This window comes from Solanum tuberosum, unplaced genomic scaffold (assembly GCF_000226075.1).
Source record: "Solanum tuberosum cultivar DM 1-3 516 R44 unplaced genomic scaffold, SolTub_3.0 scf00070, whole genome shotgun sequence".
Taxonomy (NCBI): domain Eukaryota; kingdom Viridiplantae; phylum Streptophyta; class Magnoliopsida; order Solanales; family Solanaceae; genus Solanum; species Solanum tuberosum.
Genome location: NW_006238996.1, coordinates 1,803,011 through 1,825,038, shown reverse-complemented (window position 1 = coordinate 1,825,038; position 22,028 = coordinate 1,803,011). Strand labels below are relative to the sequence as shown.

Below are 22,028 nucleotides of genomic sequence, written 5' to 3'. Positions count from 1 at the left end.
GTTATTTACATACTGAATAAGTATTTCAACTGGATCGCCTAATACATCTGTATGAGATTATACAATTGTATACATCTATGGCAATTACAGATTTTGTTTACTTCATAAACAATCTTTACCGTTTTTTTCTACAAATGAAAGTAAATTTGTTCTTCTAATATTTGTAGGTTCCGAATACAAAACTCAGGAAACACCAAAACCAAAAACTGCCTTTAATTACTAATATACACGTAAAAGGTTTATTATACAAAAAATATTTTTAAAATTCTTACAACACTACTGTCATGAATTTATTTTTTGTTACAACAAGTGGTTTGGGCTTGGGACTTCCATGTTGGAGGTCTCAAGTTCGAAACCCCTTGCCAGCGAAAGCAAGGGGTTTGCCTTCTGGGTCGAGCTCGTCGCACCGGGCTTGCCTAGTGCGGGTTACCACTCCTATGTGGTTTGCGAGCTATTGCATAGGAGCGGGGGTTTTACCCTGTGCGCACCCAAAGGGTAGCGGCTGCGGGTTTCCCTTGTCATCAAAAAATATATTCTATTCACCACTCCATCTTATATAATTATTAGATAGGTTATCGCACATATGTTTTGCAAGTATCATTCATACGAGAAACAAAAAAGGTAACCAAGCACCCAAGTAATGATGCGTCTTACACAGATTATTTTCTCATAAAATGAAACAAAAAAAACCCTAAAAGCTAAAATGATTAGTCATCTTTTACTCATCAAAGCGAAGCAATGGTCAAGTAAAGGAGGCATAGCATTTCCACCTAAGCAGCTATTTTAGAGCCACCACCTCTAACATAACATGTTCAAGGAAAACAATTTGTTGCCAGACTAGATTTCAGGGTTTCATCAAAACAATAATAACATTCATTATTTGCACCTCATCTTATCTACAATGCATAACACAACTATTGGCGACCACAAATATGAGAAAGCACCAAAACAAAGCAGAAACTAGAATGAACTTGTTTCCAGACACTAAAGACCATAAACCTGAGATATCTACAAACAGAGATTAGAAGAAAAACTAAAATTTAGGATGCCATCATAATGCATCAAATGGGCCTTCTTACAAGCAAGCTTCTCATTCTGAGATATAAGCCATGCTTTAGCAGGACAGTTACTAGAACATCAAAGTGACAAGGAATGGTTCCACAACCAACATGTCTATTTTCAAATAAAGCAGAAAAGCCACGGGAATTGGGAAATGCCAAAGCATAAGAGGAACTGCAGATGAAAGACTCCTAACTGAGGCAGATAGGAAGCAAAAGCATATTTGGCGCACACACACACACACACACATATATATATATATTGCAAGTCAATTTACAATTTTGTCCATTATTTGAAACTCCAACTTGAAATAGAGAACTTGAAACTAAATAACTTGTTTGAGGAGTGTTTCAAATGAATAATGCTTTCCACTTCTAAAACTTCTAACTTCTTTTTCAAATGAAATTCATGTCCAGACACAATTTCAGCTTCCAAATACTCTTTTTCAACTTCAACTTCAAATAGTCATTTTTTCACCTTGACCAAATTTTTCGAAAAAAGAACACTAGATTATGTAACAAGAAAGTAAATCTTCATCATTCGAGTGAATCAAGGTATCCGACAAAAGTTCTCCCATTAAAATGGGTCGTGAAGATTCTTTATATCTTTTGTTACTAGGACCCATAATAAGTCCAACAAACCTAGTTTTCTGTTTTCCTTTTTACTCCTTATACATGGAAGAAGCACCTTCTTTGTTTTCCATGGACAGGTGGTGTTAGTTAAAGATCAAACAGCATGTGCTGTTTTTTGTACACCTTAAACTTAGATGAACCAATCGTGTTTTCCTTTTCTGGACATGTGGTGTTATTTAAAGACAATCATTAAATAGAAAAACAATAATAAAATAAATGAGATGCACCTTTAGAAGAAGAAGAAGACGGTGCCGTAAAGCTCTATCATCAGTCCGGTCCAAGAGAACTGTAATGTGCGCTGTGCCTTCAAATGAGCCAACTGTGTTGTAGTGTTGTTCATAAACAATTGCCATGGCCCGTGCACAGAGCTCCCTGACAGAGGAGCCTCCCCCTCCTCCAAAACCATCTAATCTTCCCATATCACACCAATCATCAGAAGCACCCAATTTATCAGGAATAGCACCATCCACAGTAAGCCCAGTGTCAGCATCACATAGAAACCGGTGATACAGTGCTCTGAAAAAAGCAACAGGGTCACGCAGAGGAAAATCTTGTGCCCTCCCACTTGTGCCACTCTCAAGAAGTAAACGCAAATAGTATTGACCTACACAAACTTCTTTTGATAAGCTAGGATATCTAACAGAAAACTCTCTGTAGTTCCACGATATTTGAGGCACACTATCTTGGTCAGTTATTGAGTCTCTATTTGCACCTCCAGGGGCAATATCTTCGGAGCGTTCTTTTTCAACATCAAGATTATGAACTTCAGCCTGCAATGACTCTCGCAATTCCTGCCGGGTCCGCTCATTCCAAATTAAGTCAGCGCGATTATGGTCAAGACTGAAAGCTCGCCAGAATTCTGGCCAATTCAGTAACAACCTTCCACATCCCACAGGTGCATCTTCAACCACTACCTGTGCAGGAGCTGGAAGGCCTGTATCCTGGGAAATTGCAGTAACATCAGAATCCACAGCATTTGCAGCGTTTGATTCAACCAAGTAATGTGTACTTGTTGAAGGACCATCAGGAGCAGGAATGGTTGACGACTGATCAGTTTGAGGAGCAGCAGCAGCAGACAGCTCACTTTGGAAGCATTCACCTGCATTGCCAGCTGAAGAGTGCATGGCTGGCACCTGTCCAGAGATTGAATCAACAGCAGCCCTTTGATAACCATCAGAAGTTCTGAAAGGGACAGAACTTACAGGAACTTGCTCACTAACTTCATAGTTAGTAGCAGAAGGCAAAGATTGCCCTTGAGATGCGATCTCTTTCCCAGGATGAATCCTCCTTTGCTGAAGCAACCGTCTGCGTCGTCTACTCAGCAATGAATTTTCCTGGTCAGATACACCTTCAACTGGAACCCCATTGGATCTAGTGTGCAAATAAGCAACAAGTCCAGGAGGCAGAACTCTAGATAACAGATCAAGAGCAGGTTGATAAGAGTCAGCCCAAAGAGCCACAAGTTGCCTGCTAACTTCACGTCGCTCACCAGAAGGAAGGTATAGTGCATGCAACAAATGACGCAGTAGTGCACCATCTCGCAAAGCAGCGTCACGCATTGATTCTGCTGCAACTGCATCTTCTTCAGCAATTGTTCTCATAATGACGGCTACTGTTTCTCGCACACTTTCGGCAGGATGTCCAAACAATGCAAACAGCTGGCGGCGCAAGCCAGCTACTAGACGTAGTAACTCCACAAACACTGTATACTGGGTTGTTTCTCCATGTGGTTCACAGACCATTGCCTCAAGAACCTCAACAATAGACATTGACAATAGTGGTGACACTGATACAGGCCTTAACCGATTTACCAGAATTATAAGATTACTTTGTTGAGCAAACAGCACAGACTTGGTATGCATTATTGTTGCATGCCATTCCCCTTTTGTATCTGTATGCATGTTAGTTTCCCCTGGACCACCACCAATAAGTACCGCCACAAGGCCTGCAGTTTCACCAGCTACTCCTTCAGACCCATTTCTAAGTAGACCCATTATACGACCAACAGCAGCAGGAAAAGACATCACATGAGAAGCAGCACTTCTTGATGAAAGCAGCCTACGCAAACAAGCAATGAAACCCATCACTGTAGCAGCGGCTTTAGGAGAGGGTGGAGGCAGTGATGGTGACTCTGGTGGGAGATTGGGAGCAGCCGGAAGCATTGTAATCAAAGCCATTAGCGTCACCTCCGGTACTTCAATACCAGAAGGTACTCCACCATATGGAATACACGCATTAAATTCTCGTATCCTGCGCCATAGTTTTGCTCTTGATCCAGGAATAGATCCTCCCTCGGCCACAGCATCTTTAGCAGCTGCTGCCATGTGTTTTAAATGCAAAGTTGCAGTTTCCAAGTCAGCAACAGGTTGTTGTGAAGCAGAAAATTTTAAGTGGAATCTGCCACATGGTGGATCAATTCGATGACCAGGCATTGTTAGCCTTGGTAGCACCGGGACCGGACACTGGCGCTACACAAAATAAACAAGAAGTGTAAGGCGATATGACTTAAGCAAATCCATGTATTCAATGATTCTAAACATGTGAGAATGCATTCAATCCAACCCCTTGGAAAGCTTAAAAAACTATTAATGACCAAGAAGAGCATGTCCACTTAGGCCTCATTTGTTTTCATTAAGATTAAGGCATTTGAATCTAAATGCACATCTGATTAAGATTTGAATACTGATAGTTAAGACTATTTGTTTCCTCAACATCTGAATGTATAAAATTTGTCTTTGTTCATATAATAATAAATAAAAATTTAAATAAGACACTAAATTGATCTAATATTATATCAAAAAAAAATTAAAATTTTATATGGCAATTGGTACTAGTGATGACTAACGATGGTGATTGTGTGTATCGATTTGGGATGGTATTGACTGATGTTGGTGGTTGTGGGTATTATCTTATTGTATAGTGGTAGTGATTAACCATGGTTATTGGTGATGACGGCTGATAATTAGGAGTGAGATATATTGATAGCTAATGACGATGGTAAACGATAATGGTTATTAGAGATATATAATGTTGACTAATGGTGATAATTATCGGTGGTGATTAGCGGATATAATAATGGTTGGGGGTGATGACTCCAAATGATGGCTAGTGGTGATGTTGATTGGTGGTTGTGGATGGTAGGTGGTGGTGATCGGTGGAGGTAGCTGTGGCTGATATGGTGGTTATAGGTGGTGGGTGAAAGTAGATAGAGAAGCTGTGACCTATCATCTTCGCACAAATTCTTAAATAGACATCTTAATGATATTAAAACTTTGTTATAGATCTTAATCATTCAGATCTATTTAGACCCATTAAGTAGTTGTAAAATAAGACAAATAAATGCACTTAATGATTAAGATCTGAATAATTACGATTCAGACTTTGAAATCAGACTTAATGACTGAGATCTGAATGATTAAGATTAAGACCTTCATTAAATACAAACAAAAGAGGCCTTACTTCTGTTTGCAAAACATCACGAACTGCTGCAAGTAAGTTATCACGAGACGTGCTAGCATATACCTGAAGAAAAAAGGGACATAAGGCAAAAAGTCTAACCAACACAAGTAAATAAACAAATTTGACATCTGGCAAAGCCACAAAGGCACACATGAATTGGGCATCCATCATTAAATTCAATAGCAAACATTTGGGGCTCCTCAGCAAATCGAACAAGGGCACCAACGGCAGATAGAGGACGCACAACAACTGCCTGCAAGCATTTGTTAGAAAGTATTAATAATATTTTTATAAAATCAAACAAAAGGAGCATCATAACAGATTCCTAAAGTAGGAGATCAAGGAGGACCAAAATTGTCACCCCTACCTAGTGCTAGGTTGGGGAACAAGGTAAATGTAACTAAGTGACAAGTCTGCAGTAATAGCTCGAAAGCTATTGCCCATATTGCTCAGTACTTTAGGTCATCATTTTCATGGATAACACACACCTCTCAGACACGCCACATAATTATAAATAATTCAGCAGTACAAATAATGAGATCACTTGAGTGTATATGTATTGCTAAAGTAGAACATTTTATTTTATTTTTTTCTTCTTCTGATGAGAAAGGTAATGGTTTTATTAACTAGTAGCAAAAAGTACAAGAGAAGAAGAAATTTTCATCTAAGACTTAATGGAGTACGAGACATAAAACATAAGAGTCAAGATCCAATAAAAATGCTTGCTCACGCCATAAATAAAGGCTCTTCGAACATCTGATTTGACATGTAAGATAATGTCTCTCCTATCATTAGGACCTCTGTTGTTTCTCTTCAGCCATATGTTCCAGAAAATGCAAGTAGGAATTGCCTTCCAATACCGTCTACTGTACTTATAGGAGTACTGTTCATACCATAGTAACTATAAAAATTGCTTTAGTAATGACTTTATTAATGAGTACCAAAATTACAAGAGAGGGAGATGTTTTCATCTAAAGGTTAAGGAGTACAAGAGATTAGACAAAGAGTCAAGATACAGATTAAAAGCTAGTTCTTCACCATAAATAAAGGCTCTTCAAACATCTAGATTTGACATATAAGATAATGTCTATCCTATCATTAAGAAATAAGACATCTATTGTTTCTCTCCTGCGGCTTCCATATGTTCCAGAAAATGCAAGTAGGAATTGCGTTCCAACACTGTCTACTGTACTTAGAGTAGTACTATTCATTACATAGTAACTTCGAAAAATTAAAATGTTTTTTGCGTTTTCAGCCAGATGATTAGTGGGAACAGAAATTATATCTTAAAATTTTAACTTTTATACAGAATGAGTTAACCACAGATATATACTTATTTTTTGAATTTGTTGTGAGAGGACAAGAGTTTGAGAGAGAACTTAGCTTGATTATTCTCACAAGCTATTGGGGTTTAAATAGCTAAAGTATAAATGTCCTAAAAAGGAAAGGAAATCAATACATAATCAATACCTAATCAAGATAGAAGTAAATGTAGGAGTAAAAATCTAGTTGTAAATATAAGAGTAAAAAGCTAGTTGTAAATCTAGGAGTAAATCAAGCTACCTACTATACTTACACATATGCTATAGAATATTCCTAAGATTCTAACATTGGTAAAATTGAACATATATATACTTAATCTTTCATGTGCTATGTATACCCTATTTTAAGAATGATCTAATGAGCTAGCCAATAATAGGACGAGGTTTTCACAGTGCATGCTATTTGCTGAAGAGATGACTTAGTTTAACATGTGAGAATACAATGGGAGCACCCAAGGGTGTGGCCTAGTGGTCAATGAAGTGGTTGAGAACCCTGAGGTCTCAGATTCAAAACTCAGTGGAGACGATTAACATTAGGTGATTCTTCCCATATGTCCTAGCCTAGGTGGACAGAGTTACTTGGTACTTATTGCTGGTGAGAGGCGGCAGGTACCCCGTGGAATTAGTCGAGGTACACCAAAGTTGGTCCGGACACCATAGTCATAAAAAAAACATGGGAATCAACAAAATCTAGAGAGTAGAGGTTTCTAAATTAAGGAGAAGTAAACAGAATTTTTGAACATCAAGTTTCCCCACAAGGGAGAATGGATGGATTAGAGGCTTTTGTGCTAACAGAAATATGGGCAATGCTATGGAGATATCTCATCTACTTTATGCAAACGATTTCCTAGTTTTTGGTGAAGTTGAAGTTACACAAATAAGGCATTTGAGAGCTATCCTAACCAATTTTGAAGGCGTTTCAGGGCTCCATGTTGACTGGCAGAAAAGTTGTCTCTACCCAATCAACCAAGTGCCTAATATGCAGATCCTAGCAGAGAACCTAGGGTGTCAAGTGGCTTCCCTACCTACTAAATACCTAGGTATGCCTCTCGGAGTAAAGAACAAGGAGCTGCAAGCGTGGAATGAGATTTAGCAAAGAAGTGAGAGGAAACTAGCAAGATGGAAAAGTCAATATCTGTCTTTGGGCAGTAGACAAACTCTTATAAAATCAGTCATGGATGGCCAACCTACCTATATGATGAGTTTGTTCCCTCTACCGGTCAGCATAGAGAAAAAATTTAACAAGGCAAGAAGAGTATTTCTATGGCAGGGCAACAAAGAGAAGAAGGGGTACAATCTAGTCAAATGAGATAAGGTGATCCTTAGCAAAGAGTATGGTGGTCTAGGCATAAAGAAGCTACGTGCACACAACGAAAGTTTACTGAAGAAATGGTTGTGGAGATTTTGTTGTGAAGATATGGCACTTTGGAGGAGATTCATTTCACAAAAATATGGGCTCCTGAATAGCTGGATTATTGAGGAGGTGACTGGTACACTTGGGTGTTCTGTGTGGAAAACAATTAGAAGATTGTGGCTCTCTTTCAGTAATAATCTGAAGTACAAAATTGGTAATGGGGAAAAGACTAATTTCTAGAATGAATTGTGGATTGGTTGTGGAGATTTTGTGGTGAAGATATGGCACTTTGGAGGAGCTTCATTTCACAGAAAATGTCTGGGCTCCTGAATAGCTGGATTACTGAGGAGGTGACTGGTACACTTGGGTGTTCTGTGTGGAAAACAATTAGAAGACTGTGGCTCTCTTTCAGTAATAATCTGAAGTATAAAATTGGTACTGGGAAAAGACTAATTTCTAAAATGAATTGTGGATTGGGGAAGAAAATTGGTAATGGGGAAAAGACTAATTGAGCATCAACCATCTCCCATTGTGCTTTGGCTTTATCATTTGCCTAACTAGCCTTTGCCTTTTCATCTACCACACAAGCATTGTTGGTTAAGTGATCTTGAACGCCTTGGCCCTTGCACCATAACTCAACCGAAGAAGCCCAAGCTAAATAGTTTGAGCTTCCCATAAATGGTTTTGTAGTGATCATAGCACTTGAACTTCCTATATTCTTGGAGCCAAAAGTATGAATCCCGAACTACATATTGTGAAAATAGAATATTCTCACAAAAAAAAATAAGAAGAAGAATTTTGGGGCCAGAATCTGATTGTTGGAATGGCTGACTGCCGGAACTGGAACTGTTGGAAATAGATCTAACTGCCTGAAAAAAAGATCTGATCACCAAAAACTGATCTGGAACTGTTGGAAATAGATCTGACTGCCGGAAAAAGAGAAAAATTTATGGTCAGCCTCGGAATTAGGAGGCAACCCCACTGGAAAAAAAATTGCTGAAAAACACTGCCAGAAAATTTTATCTTCTCGGGCAGCAATTTAGGTCAACGGAAAATTGCACAATGACGGTTGATTTAATTTTCTCACCATTGCTCTGATACCATGTGAGAAATATAGGAGAAATATATTATTGAAATTGTGTATCTACATTATTACATTGAGACCCTATTTATAGACACTACATTGGACTCCTTTTCAAATTAGGATTCTTATTCCTATGACGCCTTTTCTAATTAGGAATCCTATTCCTATTCCTATACTAAGTAGGATTTATATATTTATTCCTATTCTAACAGTCTTATACTAATTGTTGTCCCACATTTCTTCAAAATAGGGGTCTAGAGCACTTTTGATCTAAGTTCTTGAATTGACTCAATTAGTATCATAATTAGTTTAATCCGCAAATTTTGAATAAGATCAATTAGGATTCTTAGCACTTTTCTTGAAATTTGGGGATTTTATTCTCGAATTTCACATACCTTCCAATTTTTGTCTTCAATCATAGTAATTTTGCTTCCGCATTATTGTCTTGTTTATTCTAGTAACCCGATATTTATCACCCTATCACCATCAACTTCTCCCCCATCTCCTAAGCACCGACAATAGTTAAGCCACCCCAATTGATCCTTGGAAGGTCATATAGGGCCCTCTTCTTTTTCTTCCTCTTCCTCTTCCTCTTCCTCTTCCTCTTCCTCTTCCTCTTCCTCTTCCTCTTCCTCTTCCTCTTCCTCTTTATCTCTAAATCCATTGCCAAGAGCTTATGTTGAGTTGTGAGATAATAACTCGAGATAACCCTGCAGTCCATACAAAGACTTTTATCACACTTCTTAAGAATAAGTGATCTATTGGAGTCTTAGCCACTATACTATGGAAGGTCACCAAGTGATCCTCCTTCGGGAAACTCGAATTAGCTATCATCAAATAAAAAGCTTTGAAGAAGACAAAAGGTAGAGCTCTCCTTCATTTCTATCCTTTAAAGTTAAAACCAAAGCCACCATGTACATCATCATAACCCCTTGAAGTTGTCTTAATGTGGACATTGAAATCTTTTCCAATGAATAGCTTCTCGGTGTTCAAGATACTCCTCACAACCTCATCCAAATTCTTTCAAAACCACTTATTAACCTCTTCATCCAAGTCAGCTTACATTCAAGGTAGTCCTCACATCAATGGCTTAATCCCCATCTTCCTATTATTCACCCTCCAAGCCTCTACCACTAGCTCCCTAAGATTCCTATCTACTAAGATGAGTATGCCATTCACCAATTTGGTCTCGAGAATACAAGCTATATTCATCTTCCTCTTTTTGAGAATCTTCACGAACTGAATAGACTTCCCCATTAAAGTCCCTATGTTCCAAGACCCAACTCTCAACCTATCGGCTCTAGAGTTGTCAAAAAGGGCCGGCCCAGCCCCACCCGTCCCAAGCCTCACGGGCCAAGGAATTTGAAGGGCTTGGGCGGGCCGGCCCTTCATTTGGAAGGGCCTGAAAATGTTCAACCCAACCCAACCCTAGAAGGGCCGAGGGCTGGGGCGGGCTAGCCCTTCTTTTTTCTTTTTTCATTTTTTTTCTTTTCAAACTTATAATTCTATAACATCAAGAAAATGAGAAGATATTCAAAGCAAATATGGCAAACAATGGTCTTGTTTCAATAACACTAGCAAAAAATCTAGTGTAATTAGCATGTATCTCGCATACCAGATACGTGAGCGAGATAAGAGTGACAAACAAGATGGGAGGGAGGCGAGGGCGCGATATTTGTCTATGTATCCTAGATACATGTCAATCTACTTGGATAGAATAAATTAACTTAATTTTGAGTCCATATATTCCGAGATACATGTATTTGGACGTACCAAAATCTAGTAAGATTCATAATATTACAACCTAGCGTGTATTTAAGTAATTAGATTATATACTAGTGAGATTATTGTAAGTTACCCTTGAATAAAAAGTTTTGGCATATGGGCCAACCCCGGCCCGGCCCTGATCAAGCCTCAAGGGCCAAGGGCTTATAAGCCCTAATTTTAAATGGGCTTGAAAAATTCTATCCCAACCCTACCCCAATAACGGGTTGAGTTGGGCTAGCCCCATGGGCAAAGCCCGTTTTGACAGCACTAATCGACTCCCTTGTCTTGCTTGTCTGGTAGCTAAAATAGATTGTCCTCATTGGGGGTTAAATCTTTGTATTGCTCCAGAGTATTGAGTAGTTAGTTCAGCCACTCTGTTAATTTCCCAGTCGTTCAAGTGTCTCCTAAACCTGAGATCCCACCCTTGATTGTTTCTCATTTCTCTAATTGTGGATACCTTTTTGAAGGCTCAGGTTGAACAAGTCAGGATACTTGTTCTTCAGAGTTTTCTTGTCCAGCCCACACATCTTCCCAAAATAGTGTTTTCCCCCATTTCCCACCTTGATTTAACAGTTGTTTGCAAACTTGATCCACTGACTTCTGATAGACCTCCATACTCCAGTCCCATACGGTTGTGTGGGAATGTAGGTAGTCCATTTGTTCTCCATTCCAAACCTAGCCTTGATTGTCTCCTTCCACAGTGCTTGTTCCTGTGATGCAAATCTCCATAGCCATTTCATCAGAAGGCTTCGATTCTGCAATTTTAGGTTCCTTATCCCCAGACCCCCTACTTTTTTGCTTTGAATGACTTCATCCCACTTTACAAGATGATATTTGTGCTCATTAGGATCACAGCTCCCTTGCCACAAAAAATTTCTCCTGATAGCATCCGGGAAAACTGACATCATATATGTAGGCATGGCATCCAACACACAGTTGATGAGAGTAACTCTTCCACCTAGAGACAAATATTTGCTTTTCCAATTCACTAGCTTCTTCTCACATTTCTCCAGAACATTGTTCCATATGCCTTTTGACTTGCTCTTATCCCCCAAGGGCATGCCAAGGTACACTGTGGGAAGTTCTCCTATCTTTCCCTAGGATATTTGCTAACGCATTTATGTTGGGCACCTTATTAATGGGGTAAATGAAACTTTTCCCCCAGTTGATGTGTAATCCTGAGATGGCTTCGAACAATATCAAGATGATTCTTAAATACTTTAGTTGGCATCTCTCTGCATCACAAAAAATCAGGGTGTCATCAACATATTATAAGTGTGATATGGCCAGGCCCTGTCTATCATTCATGTTGGCATTGAAACCTCTTATCCATCCTTTCATTTGGGCTGTTCTGAGCATGTCATTTAGTCCTTCCATTGCCAGAATAAAGAGAAAAGGGGATAGGGGGTCCCCTTGTCTTAATCCTCTCTGAGATGAGAAGAATCCAGAAGGAGATCCATTTATCATAACGGAAAAATTCACAGTCGTGATGCAGAATTTCATCCATTTCATCCATTTTATCCATTTTATCCATTTTCCACCAAAACCCATATTATCCAGTCTTCCAGAGGAATCCCCAGTGAAGGTGATCGTAAGCTTTTTCAATATCTAACTTACAAAGGATCCCTGGGACCTTGCTGATCTTTCTGACATCCACACTCATTTGCAATCAAAATTGCATCCATAATCTGTCTGCCTTTTATAAAGGCCAAATTGTTGAGCATCCACCAGCTTGGAGACTACTTTCTTGAGCCTTTCGGTCAGAATTTTTGATAGGATCTTGTAAATGCTTCCTACAAGGCTTATGGGTCGGAAATCCTTCAACTCCTTTGCCCCAATCTTTTTTGGTATCAGTGCTATGAAGGTCGCATTGAAACTTTTTTCAAAAAAACTCTGAGCATGAAAGTTTTGTACTGCTGCAACTACTTCTTTGTTGACCACATCCCAACAAGCTATGAAAAATGCCATGGTGTAACCATCAGGACCTGGTGCTTTGTCCCTAGCACATGCCATAACACAATCCATTATTTCCTTTTCACTGAACTGTTCTTCTAGCATGATGTTATCCATCTCATTCACCATAGTACCAGATCTGGCACTGAATTGGGGTCTCCATCTTTCTGTTTCAGCGTATAAGTTCTGATAAAACTTAATGATTTCTTCTTTGATCACTGTTGGTTCCCCTGTGCATTCTCCGTTGACAGACAACTTGTCAATGTTATTGTACCTCTGGTGACAGTTTGCAGTTCCGTGGAAGAACTTAGTGTCTCTGTCCCCCTCTTTTAGCCACAAAGCCCAGGACCTTTGTCTCCAAGCGATTTCTTCCCTCTTTGCATTTTCTTCAAATTCAACTGTGATAACCTCTTCTCTCTCTTCTCTGTTGTTTGGCGCATATACTCCAGACATGTGCCAGCTGAAATCCATTGTTTTTCCCATGAATTTGCAAGTGATGCAATAGGCCCCTACCTCGCATATTTCCCCCTCCCAAACTCTACCATCCCAGAGAATGAGAATGCCCCCTCTTGTACCACTAGCTTCTAATTGGGCATATTTATCCCCCTGCAACTTAGTCTCTTGAAAGCAGTATACATCTGCCTTCCAAGTGTGCAACAGACTCTTGATCAACTGCCTCTTTCTCGCGTCATTGAGCCCCCTCACATTCCATGAGACAATATTAATCTTCATGAGAACGATCAATATTGCATCCTCCCCTGCTTCTTGATCCATAACTAAAGAACTTGGCACCATATTCCAAATTTTTTAGTTCCTTGGCTCCTTTCAATTTAGGTGTCTCTGGAATTGAAGTTTTTGTAGCTTCAACAAGGTTGTTCCTCTTACCATCTATTTTCATAAACAACTCCTCCGCTAATTTCTCACACCCATGAAAATTAACCCCAAAATCTTTTCCCAGTGCTAAAATATTCTGCCGAACCCAAAGTTGTACTGATGGGTCTGGGGGTGGTTCAATTGTCTCTGGTAATTCTGTGGAATTAAGAGGGATGGCTTCCTCAATATTCAGAGCTCCCACTTCTCTATTTTCTAGCTGTACATGCTCCTCTGTATCAAATCTACTTTCCTCCTGGATGATTGACATGGCATCGTCATCTGTTGATGTTGTATCCTGGTGTTCCTGATCTACATGAACCCAAATAGTTGTATCCATTTCTTTATCAAGAGTTACTGTTTGGGTTTGCGCGTGGTACAACATCTTCCACTACCCAATCTCCCTCCTCTGGAATTTTGTTTAGACTCTCCACTGGAGCTTCATCTTCTTCCCAGACTGTTCTCCCCCGCTATTATTAAGTAGTACCTCTGCTTCCATGTCTTTGTCTGTGTTTTCTGCAATCTCCAGAGTGTCACAAAATCCGACCGCTTCTGCATATTTTAGTGGCTCTGAGATTTTCTGATGGTCAGTGTGAATCTCTATCCGTAGGGGATGATTGTTGAAGTCAAGGGCTTCTACGACTGGGTCATATTTTCTGTCTCCCAATTTACTGCCTTGCACTTTGTTATAAATCAGAAGGGCTGCTGGGTCAGGCCCAAATAATTTTTTGTGTTCAGACTGAAAGCCCACTTTACTTCTGTGGCCCAATTCTTTATTCAGGGTTTGTTCTTTTGATTTGAAAAAACCTGAGCCTCCCACGTGACTCTCACATGCTTTTTTATTAAAATCTGCTCCAGCTGTTGAAGTGCCCACGTGCCCAAAAGCCTGTGTTGGCATGAAATTAGTCAAAATAGTACTAGGTTTCTCAGATATAGATAAGCAACCTCTATTACCCAGTGGTCTGAGGGTGTCCTCTTTTCTGATCATCTTTTTCCTTCTCACGGTCGCCGGAATCTCACACCAAATCGGTATTTTGAAGATATAACCATCACTTTCTATCTCCGCTTCTCTTGGAACTTTTGCTCCGTCACCCCTAACTTCGATTCTGGCCCACCGCAGATGATTTTTGAGAGTTGTTTCCTCCTCTGTTTCAATCCAGCCCCCACACATCTCTCCGATCTGCTTGAAAGTGGTTTGCGACCACAAGTGTAGAGGCAAAGCATAGATACGGATCCATACCCAGCTTCTTGTCACCTCTTCCAGCCAGCATCCAACAGTGGGTGACCACCATAGTGACAATTTGGATTTCTTCCATCTCCACTCGCCATTGATGATATGCTCTGCTTCCTCTCTAGATGGAAGTTCGAAAAGAAACTGGGAGTCATTCATAACATATACATTGATTCCGTGAGACGACTTCCACATACTGCTAACCCATGTTCGTACTTCATTCAGAGATGGTGTTTCTTGGCTAGGGTCCAGAAATTTCCCCACAATACATCTGCCAAGCACATCCTCTTCTGAAATTGTAGAGCTTCCAGGGAAGTTGATTCTACAGTTGGTGATCTGCGGTGTCAAACCTTTTATTGCTTCTGTCGACCATTTACTGCTTCTGATGGATTCAGCAAAAGAAGATTTGACCTGATGTTTTCTACTAACTGCTGCTTTCTCACCCCTTTCTGGGACCCCGATGAACTTTGTAATTTTCAGAGCTATTGCTAACCATCCAGCATTTAATGTAGTCTGGGGTATAATAATAACTGATCTGCTCTCCCCGTGTACTGCAATGAAACTGATATACCTACCATGCTCATTGTATTTAAGAGTGCAAAAGAATTCAGCAAAGTGGTCCTTTGTTTTCCATCTCCTGACTGACATTCCTTGCTCCTTTGAGGCTTCCATGAAAACTTGGACTAGCCATCTCATAACTTTAAGACTTAAAGTTACTCTCCTCATTAACTTTCTTCTGCGCTCAGTCCATTCAAACCATGTTTCTGACCTAGAACTGGACTTAGAGATGTCAAAAGATTTAAAACCAGCATGGAAGTAAATCCTTTCTTCACCCATGTACAGTCTGTGGTTTTAAAATCTGAGAAAAGAGAAAGAAAGAAGGTTGAAACTAACACAGAAGGTGATAGCTTGGTCTGAAGATGACAAATGAAGTTTCCGGCTGAAGAATCTTACTCTACCATCATTCACTTAAGTCACAATAATCTATAAACTACTACAATGAAGAGTTTATTAACACTGGGATAACAAAGAGTCCGGCAAAATGGAAGAGCACTAACTATGAAAACATGTGCAACTTATCTAACAAAAAAAAAACAGGTGAATAGAAGATATCAATAAAATAATGTCACTAAAACACATTTGTGACAATCTAAGGTTTACTAAAAGTAACACTAAAAACAGCAAGAAATCTAAAATTTATAGCACAACTTAAGGCAAGAATCAAGAATAAAGACAAGCAAGCAACCCTAACGTAAAAATAGCAAATTGAATAATTTCACAAAAGGAAATGCGAAGAAAGCAAAGCAGGCTGCTTATACAATACTTGCATATGATTTTTCTTTTGTTAATTGTGGCATCCGGGCCAGCTTGCGCGCACCTCAACTAATTCAAAGGAATACCTGTCACCTCCCATTAGCAACAAGTACTATGTAACTCTATCTATCGAGATTGGAATAGATGGAAAGAAATCACCTAATGTTTTTTGTCTCTACTAGGACCCATATGATATATTTTGGAAGAGTACTTTCCAGATTGACTCTCACCACTACTTCCTAGGGCGATCAACAATACTTACTGAATACTCATTGTACTCACCCCCTTCCTTTCCTGCCATATTTGGATCTGAGCACCAGTAAAGCCTATGAGTGAGAGCTTCACGATATTCAAATAATGAGCTATCAACCTTGTTCACGATAGCTAAGGGTTTTTTTGTTCTATTGTCTCATACTCGGAGAGTAAATGCATCGTCTTTGATATAGGTGATGTACTTTTTTATTTTTAGTAGCTCATAACTAATCATTACCATGTCCTTGGGGTTATACATAAACTTCTGCAATTGTATCAGATAATGATTTTCATTATCTATTTAATTTCCCTGATACACCCTCATTAACTTTAGATGGCAATCCTTTTTGGAGGTCTCCAGCATACCTTAATGCTGAGGACAACATTACCAGTTTCAAAAAAAAACTTTAATTGGCAATGTGAACATTGTTTTAACTATTTGGTTATCACACTTCAGGAAATTGAATCGTGACACAAATGCAAATTTGGTTTAGCTATGCCCTACATAGTCCAAATACACTGATTCATAGGTGCATCAATGTAATATTGAAGATGAAAAAAGGAGACAATGAAAACTTAAATCAGATGGAAGAAAGTTGTCTCTAAAACAGTAGGCTCTTAAAATCAAAGTAAATTTAGTTAAAATCATAATACATTAATAGCAACAACAACAACAACATACCTAGTGTAATCTCACAAGTGGGGACCGGAAAGAGTGGTGTGTACGCAGCTTTACCCCTACCTTGTGAAGGTAGAGAGATTGTTTCTGATAGACAATGCACTAAAAGAAAAGTATTCATACAAATGACCCCAACTAACTGTGATAAATACTTGTATTTGTTTTTTCAGCAGTCATTTATTCTACTAAGTGACGTGTATGTCCTGTGTTTGGATAAGTTTGCATTTAGAGAAGAACCTCTTAACCTTACAAAACATCATATCTTACCTTAAAATACATTATTTAGTACTGAAATAAAATAGACCTAAACAAAGCGAAATAGGCACTGAGGATTAATATAGCTAAAACCAAGTACGCGATTGATATTAGTTGATTGATATGTCAGTTGTGTTGCCTTCTCTAAGTATGCTACTGGACCACACAAGGCGCAAACTTTTCAAATGATAGATAAGTCTTATTCTCTTGCTAGGAGGGGACGAGCTGAAGGGCTTAAGAATAAAGATTTGAATGAGAAAAGGAGAAGAGTCTCAAACATAAAATTCCTGGAAAAAGAAACAAACAAGAGAAGATACAGCTTACTTCATAGTTCTCAGGTCGTCTTTCCACAAGTGAACCCTTTGTGAGAATGAGTTGACGAGATACCGCATCACCATGTTCTCCGAGACCCCCTTTTGGGCCAATAGACAAACTTACTCCTGGAGTATTCAGAGTCCCCCGAGCAGCAGAGCGCAATCTTGTTACTAACCAAGCTCCACAAGGAGTTTCATCTGCCCCAACAGCTTCTTTAGCTGAATTTGACATTGATGTAGTCAAACAAGTAGGATGACATTCTGTAAGTACCAAAGATTTCACAAGAAGAAAGTGAGAGTAAATGTATAGTTATTCTCTCAAGAGATACCTCTCCTATTTATGTACTCAGATACAGCCAGCGCATGAGAACTGTCAACAGTTAATCCCACACCCACCATGGATGTCGCAGTTTTAGTCTGATCAAAATATTTAGCAAATTAAACATCATAAAAGTATGACTAGAGCATGAAAATGACTCATGGTTCAGAAAGTAAAGTTTCATTGGATGAGAATCAGCCAAAAGTTAGTTACTTGAGAGCAATGCAAGGACATCTTTATTACCAGATTTGATATGATGGCAGCATTTGTAGTTCCCGAAGTAGCTTGGAAAGCTTTAGATTTTCTTCCATAGAGCGAGCAAAGAACAAAACCTCCGTGATCTGTATTTTTCTTACCATAAGGGTCAGATAGTAGGATAATTGCAGGAGAGCCCATATCTCTGAAGTCCAAGCACCAACGAAGTTCTCCAGTTTTTAGTTCAATAAGCTCAACTCCTATATAAGTAATTTTCAACTTCTGCACCCCCGAAGAGGAAAAGGAAAATTATCATGTTCGCTTTCTGTACCAGGGCAGGGGTTTGGAAAAAAAAAAGAGGAAAACCGAGAGAAATACAACCAGTGCAGTCACCATCATACAAAGATTTCAGTATTAGTGTATGCATTACTTAACTCATCAAGTTGACACTGAGAAAGCAATAGACAATAGGAAAGCAGATCATAAATCAATACTGCCAAAGCATAGAGAGAATTAAGCAGCGATGGCCGAAAAACCCTAATCCTCTCTTTTTTTTTAATCCTCTCGGTAGGTGTATATATCAAGATAAGGCTATTAACAGATGAGAGCAGAGAGCAGGACTCAAAATACTGTTGAAAACGAAAGCACAAAACCACCTGCCACTTATTCCTTACAACATGATGGAAGAGAAAGCTAATAGCATATATTCTGTCACTAATGTCTCAAGCATGAATTTTTTGGAGATGAGCCAATTCTTGAAACATCAAAACAAAAGGAAAATTAAAGATTATCTTTTACACTTTGTCAATGGACAAGCCTTTGGAATTGTAGGCAATTCACAAAATAATTTTGTCAAGTACAACTTTAAAGCATTCTGTAACATTATAACATACAGCCAACAGCGATTATAAGCAGAGGACTAAGTCCCCCTACTCATTAGAAGATACAAATGTGTTACACATTCAGGTAACAGACACCTAAGAGGCTGAGACTTCAAGTAAATCCAGAATGTATCACCAACTGGGATGGAAAATGGGACATAATATAACTTCACTAGCAGATGTTTTATATGCTCTACAATAAGTGTTCCAGTAATCAGTGGATTTTGCCATAACCAAAAGAAACAAAAAAAAAAGAGAAGGAAAAGAGACGCACAGAGCAAAAAGTTTTGAAGACTACAATCAATTATAGAAAGTGACAACGTCCTATAGTTTAATGGGATTGATCTGTAAGCTTGAAGCAAGATATCTTCTTTATACAAGAAAGCAAATTGGTGCTTGCATCCTAGGATATTTTGGTTTTGCCCAAACATAGCCCATCTCATCATAATCCAAACAGTTACCAACTTAAATTCCCATTATAGTAGAAGTAATTTTTTTTGTTGAATAACCATGGTGTCTGATCTGGCATGTGAGCATCACGACTAATCCACAAGTACCTACTACTTCGCACCAGTACAGGTATCATATAACCCTGTCCACCAAGGCTTGAACAGGTGGGGAGAGATCACCTAGTGTTTTTTGCCTCCCTTAGGAATAGAATTGAGACCTCATGATTCTCAACCCACTTCATTGACCACTAGGCCACACCCTTGGTTTGCTAGTAATAATTGTCCAAGTTGATAGATGCTATTGGATTGAAATAAGCCTATGTTAAGATAGATTTACAATTTCTTAAGCTCAGCTATGCATCATAATCATTTCAAGCCAGTGCTGTTCTCAACTAAATTCAAGTACCTTAGTCTACCTTCCTGGTTCAGTCCAAGTTATAAGCACTATTAGGGGCACATCAATTCATCAGATATTGTCGCAAAAACAGTAAAATCTATTATCTGTTGCATAATTTTTAAGAAATATACTAGAACTAATCAATTTAGAGCCTGTTTGGATTGGCTTAAAAGTTGGTCAAACTTATTTTTAAGTCATTTTTAGCTTTTGGAGTGTTTAGCAAAATTAAAAATAACTTAAAATAAGTTTAAAATGACTTAAAAAGGTTAAAAATCAAAAATAGGATTCTCCCTACTTGTAATTTTTTTGACTTAAAAGTCATGTAAGTTTTGACTTTTTATTTCCCAACTTAAAAGCTACTTTTTTTAAGTCAATCCAAACGGACTCTTACCCTGAAGCATAAAGGTGTCCACATGTGCTTCACAGGACTTCCCACCTTAATAATATACACTTGCAGCCAAATATTACAAAAGATACACTAGGATACCAAGTAATGAGCACCAAAGATATAGGGGGTAGTGAAAGATCCTACAAAAGCATTGCATCATCATTTCCTCACTTAACCAATCTCATAGTTCCTCTATCAACTCACAATTGGTGTTTTAACAACATTCCACTACTTTTTTTCCGGATAAGTACATTCTGATAGGGAACACTTTATTTTAAATAAATCTTTTTGTTCCCTGTATGAATTCTCACTTCTCACTGTAAGATAAGATATTATTATCAAGCACCAATAAAACGAGTATTGTGTCACATAAGTCACCTGATGGTCATGAGAAAAATTAAGGGAACCGGACGGTGTCAAAGCATCTATCATAGAAAGAATTGTCTAAAGCTAATACCATAAGACTGCTAGCTATTCAAACCAGACAAGGAGGAAAAACACTTACAAAAGGAACCCACTCTGAAGTCCTCCTCTTTAGATGCAAAACAGGAAACTCTCCCACCGCTCCAAGCTTATTCCACCTTATTCTATGCAACTCTGTCAAAATGCTTGCTCTATACTTGGAAGAAAACTTCATAGACTTGAACTTCCCACGGCCATCAGTCCTGACACTTATGGTAAACTCATTTGAATTATCATCCCTGCCAATAATAGGGGCGGCACCATCATAATCAGTCCCAACATCGTAGGAGTTGGTGACTGATAATGTAGCTGGATCGAGTGTAATCAAAGCAAAATTTGATATGCAAAAAATCCTTTTGTATCGACCTCTCCATGAGTGTTTGACAACCATATAACGGGCCAAGTACTCGGGCTCTTCGGAGGCATGAGAGGGTGGAGCAGAATAGGAGGATGTGGATTCAGAAGGTGTTTGCTGGTCAGAAGCGTGTCGGCTGACAAAATCCATTTGAGGAAGGTATTGAAGAGAATAAGGCTGTGGTGGACTAGGGCGCAGGAAAAACCATATTCCCGAACCACCGGCCGGCCCAGCCGATGACGGTCTCTGCCGAGACTGATTGGCACCCAGCCTTCAAAGTCAGAACAGCTTTTTTTTAATTATTTTACTTTATCACAATCAAAATCCAAATATCATGACAATTCACAAGATTTACAGAAAGAAGGAAATCTCAATATTCAACAATTCAATCTGCAGAAAACCCTATCTCTCATCAATTTATGAATAAACCACAGAACCCCAATTAGCGAATTCCGAAAGATGAAGAAAACTTTTGATGTGAAATCACACTATTAATCTGAGAGAGATATGTGGAAAACAAAAAATACCAACAGATCACAGAAGCCGGTTCATCACTATACGTATAATAATGGGTTCATTCCTCTTTGACAGCCTTGATTATTGCCTAGGCAGTAAGGCACTTCTTTTCGCACCAAAACATTTCTTTTTTTGCCCTCCTATTTGAAATAATTTCACTATTCTCCTCCCCACTTGACCAAAATGACACTACCAACTAGTCAATTTAGGATTTTATCATCTTGTAAAATTTTAATCAATATAAAATACACAGTTTTCATCCAACTATCATAATGGTTTCTTAAATTGTTTGCAAAACTCTCAATATCTTCAATTTTATTATTTATTTTACGCACTTCACTAATTTCTTTTTTTTAAATGAAATTTGGCTTATATTGGACAAATTGTTATAAAATAATATATTGTGGATGTCCACTACATCAAGAAGTTACTCCATTATTTTCCTCCATTATGAAGATGACTATAACCTCCATAACCTCCACCTTTATAACCCATTATTTTTGTTAAACCTTTTCACTTCC

At 38.7% G+C, this 22,028-nt stretch overlaps 1 protein-coding gene across 6 annotated transcripts in view; it reads right to left on the bottom strand.

Annotated features, from left to right (window-relative positions):
- LOC102581723 (dnaJ homolog subfamily C GRV2) overlaps positions 1–21,641 on the bottom strand; it is a 54,079-nt gene extending 32,438 nt beyond the window's left edge. For 2 of the 6 annotated variants that reach the window (XM_015307962.1, XM_015307964.1), the window contains exons 1-7: positions 20,680–21,639; positions 18,108–18,341; positions 17,875–17,962; positions 17,556–17,764; positions 5,302–5,403; positions 5,151–5,213; positions 1,919–4,159 (exon numbers count right to left, since the gene is read on the bottom strand). In XM_015307962.1, coding sequence (XP_015163448.1) covers positions 1,919–4,159; positions 5,151–5,213; positions 5,302–5,403; positions 17,556–17,764; positions 17,875–17,962; positions 18,108–18,341; positions 20,680–21,141 — 3,399 coding nt within the window. In that variant the 5' untranslated portion in view covers positions 21,142–21,639. Of the gene's footprint in view, positions 1–1,918; positions 4,160–5,150; positions 5,214–5,301; positions 5,404–17,555; positions 17,765–17,874; positions 17,963–18,107; positions 18,342–20,679 lie in introns of all 6 variants that reach the window. The other 4 variants (XM_015307966.1, XM_015307963.1, XM_015307967.1 and 1 more) reach the window with 4 other exon arrangements.
- Positions 21,642–22,028: the final 387 nt, after the last annotated feature.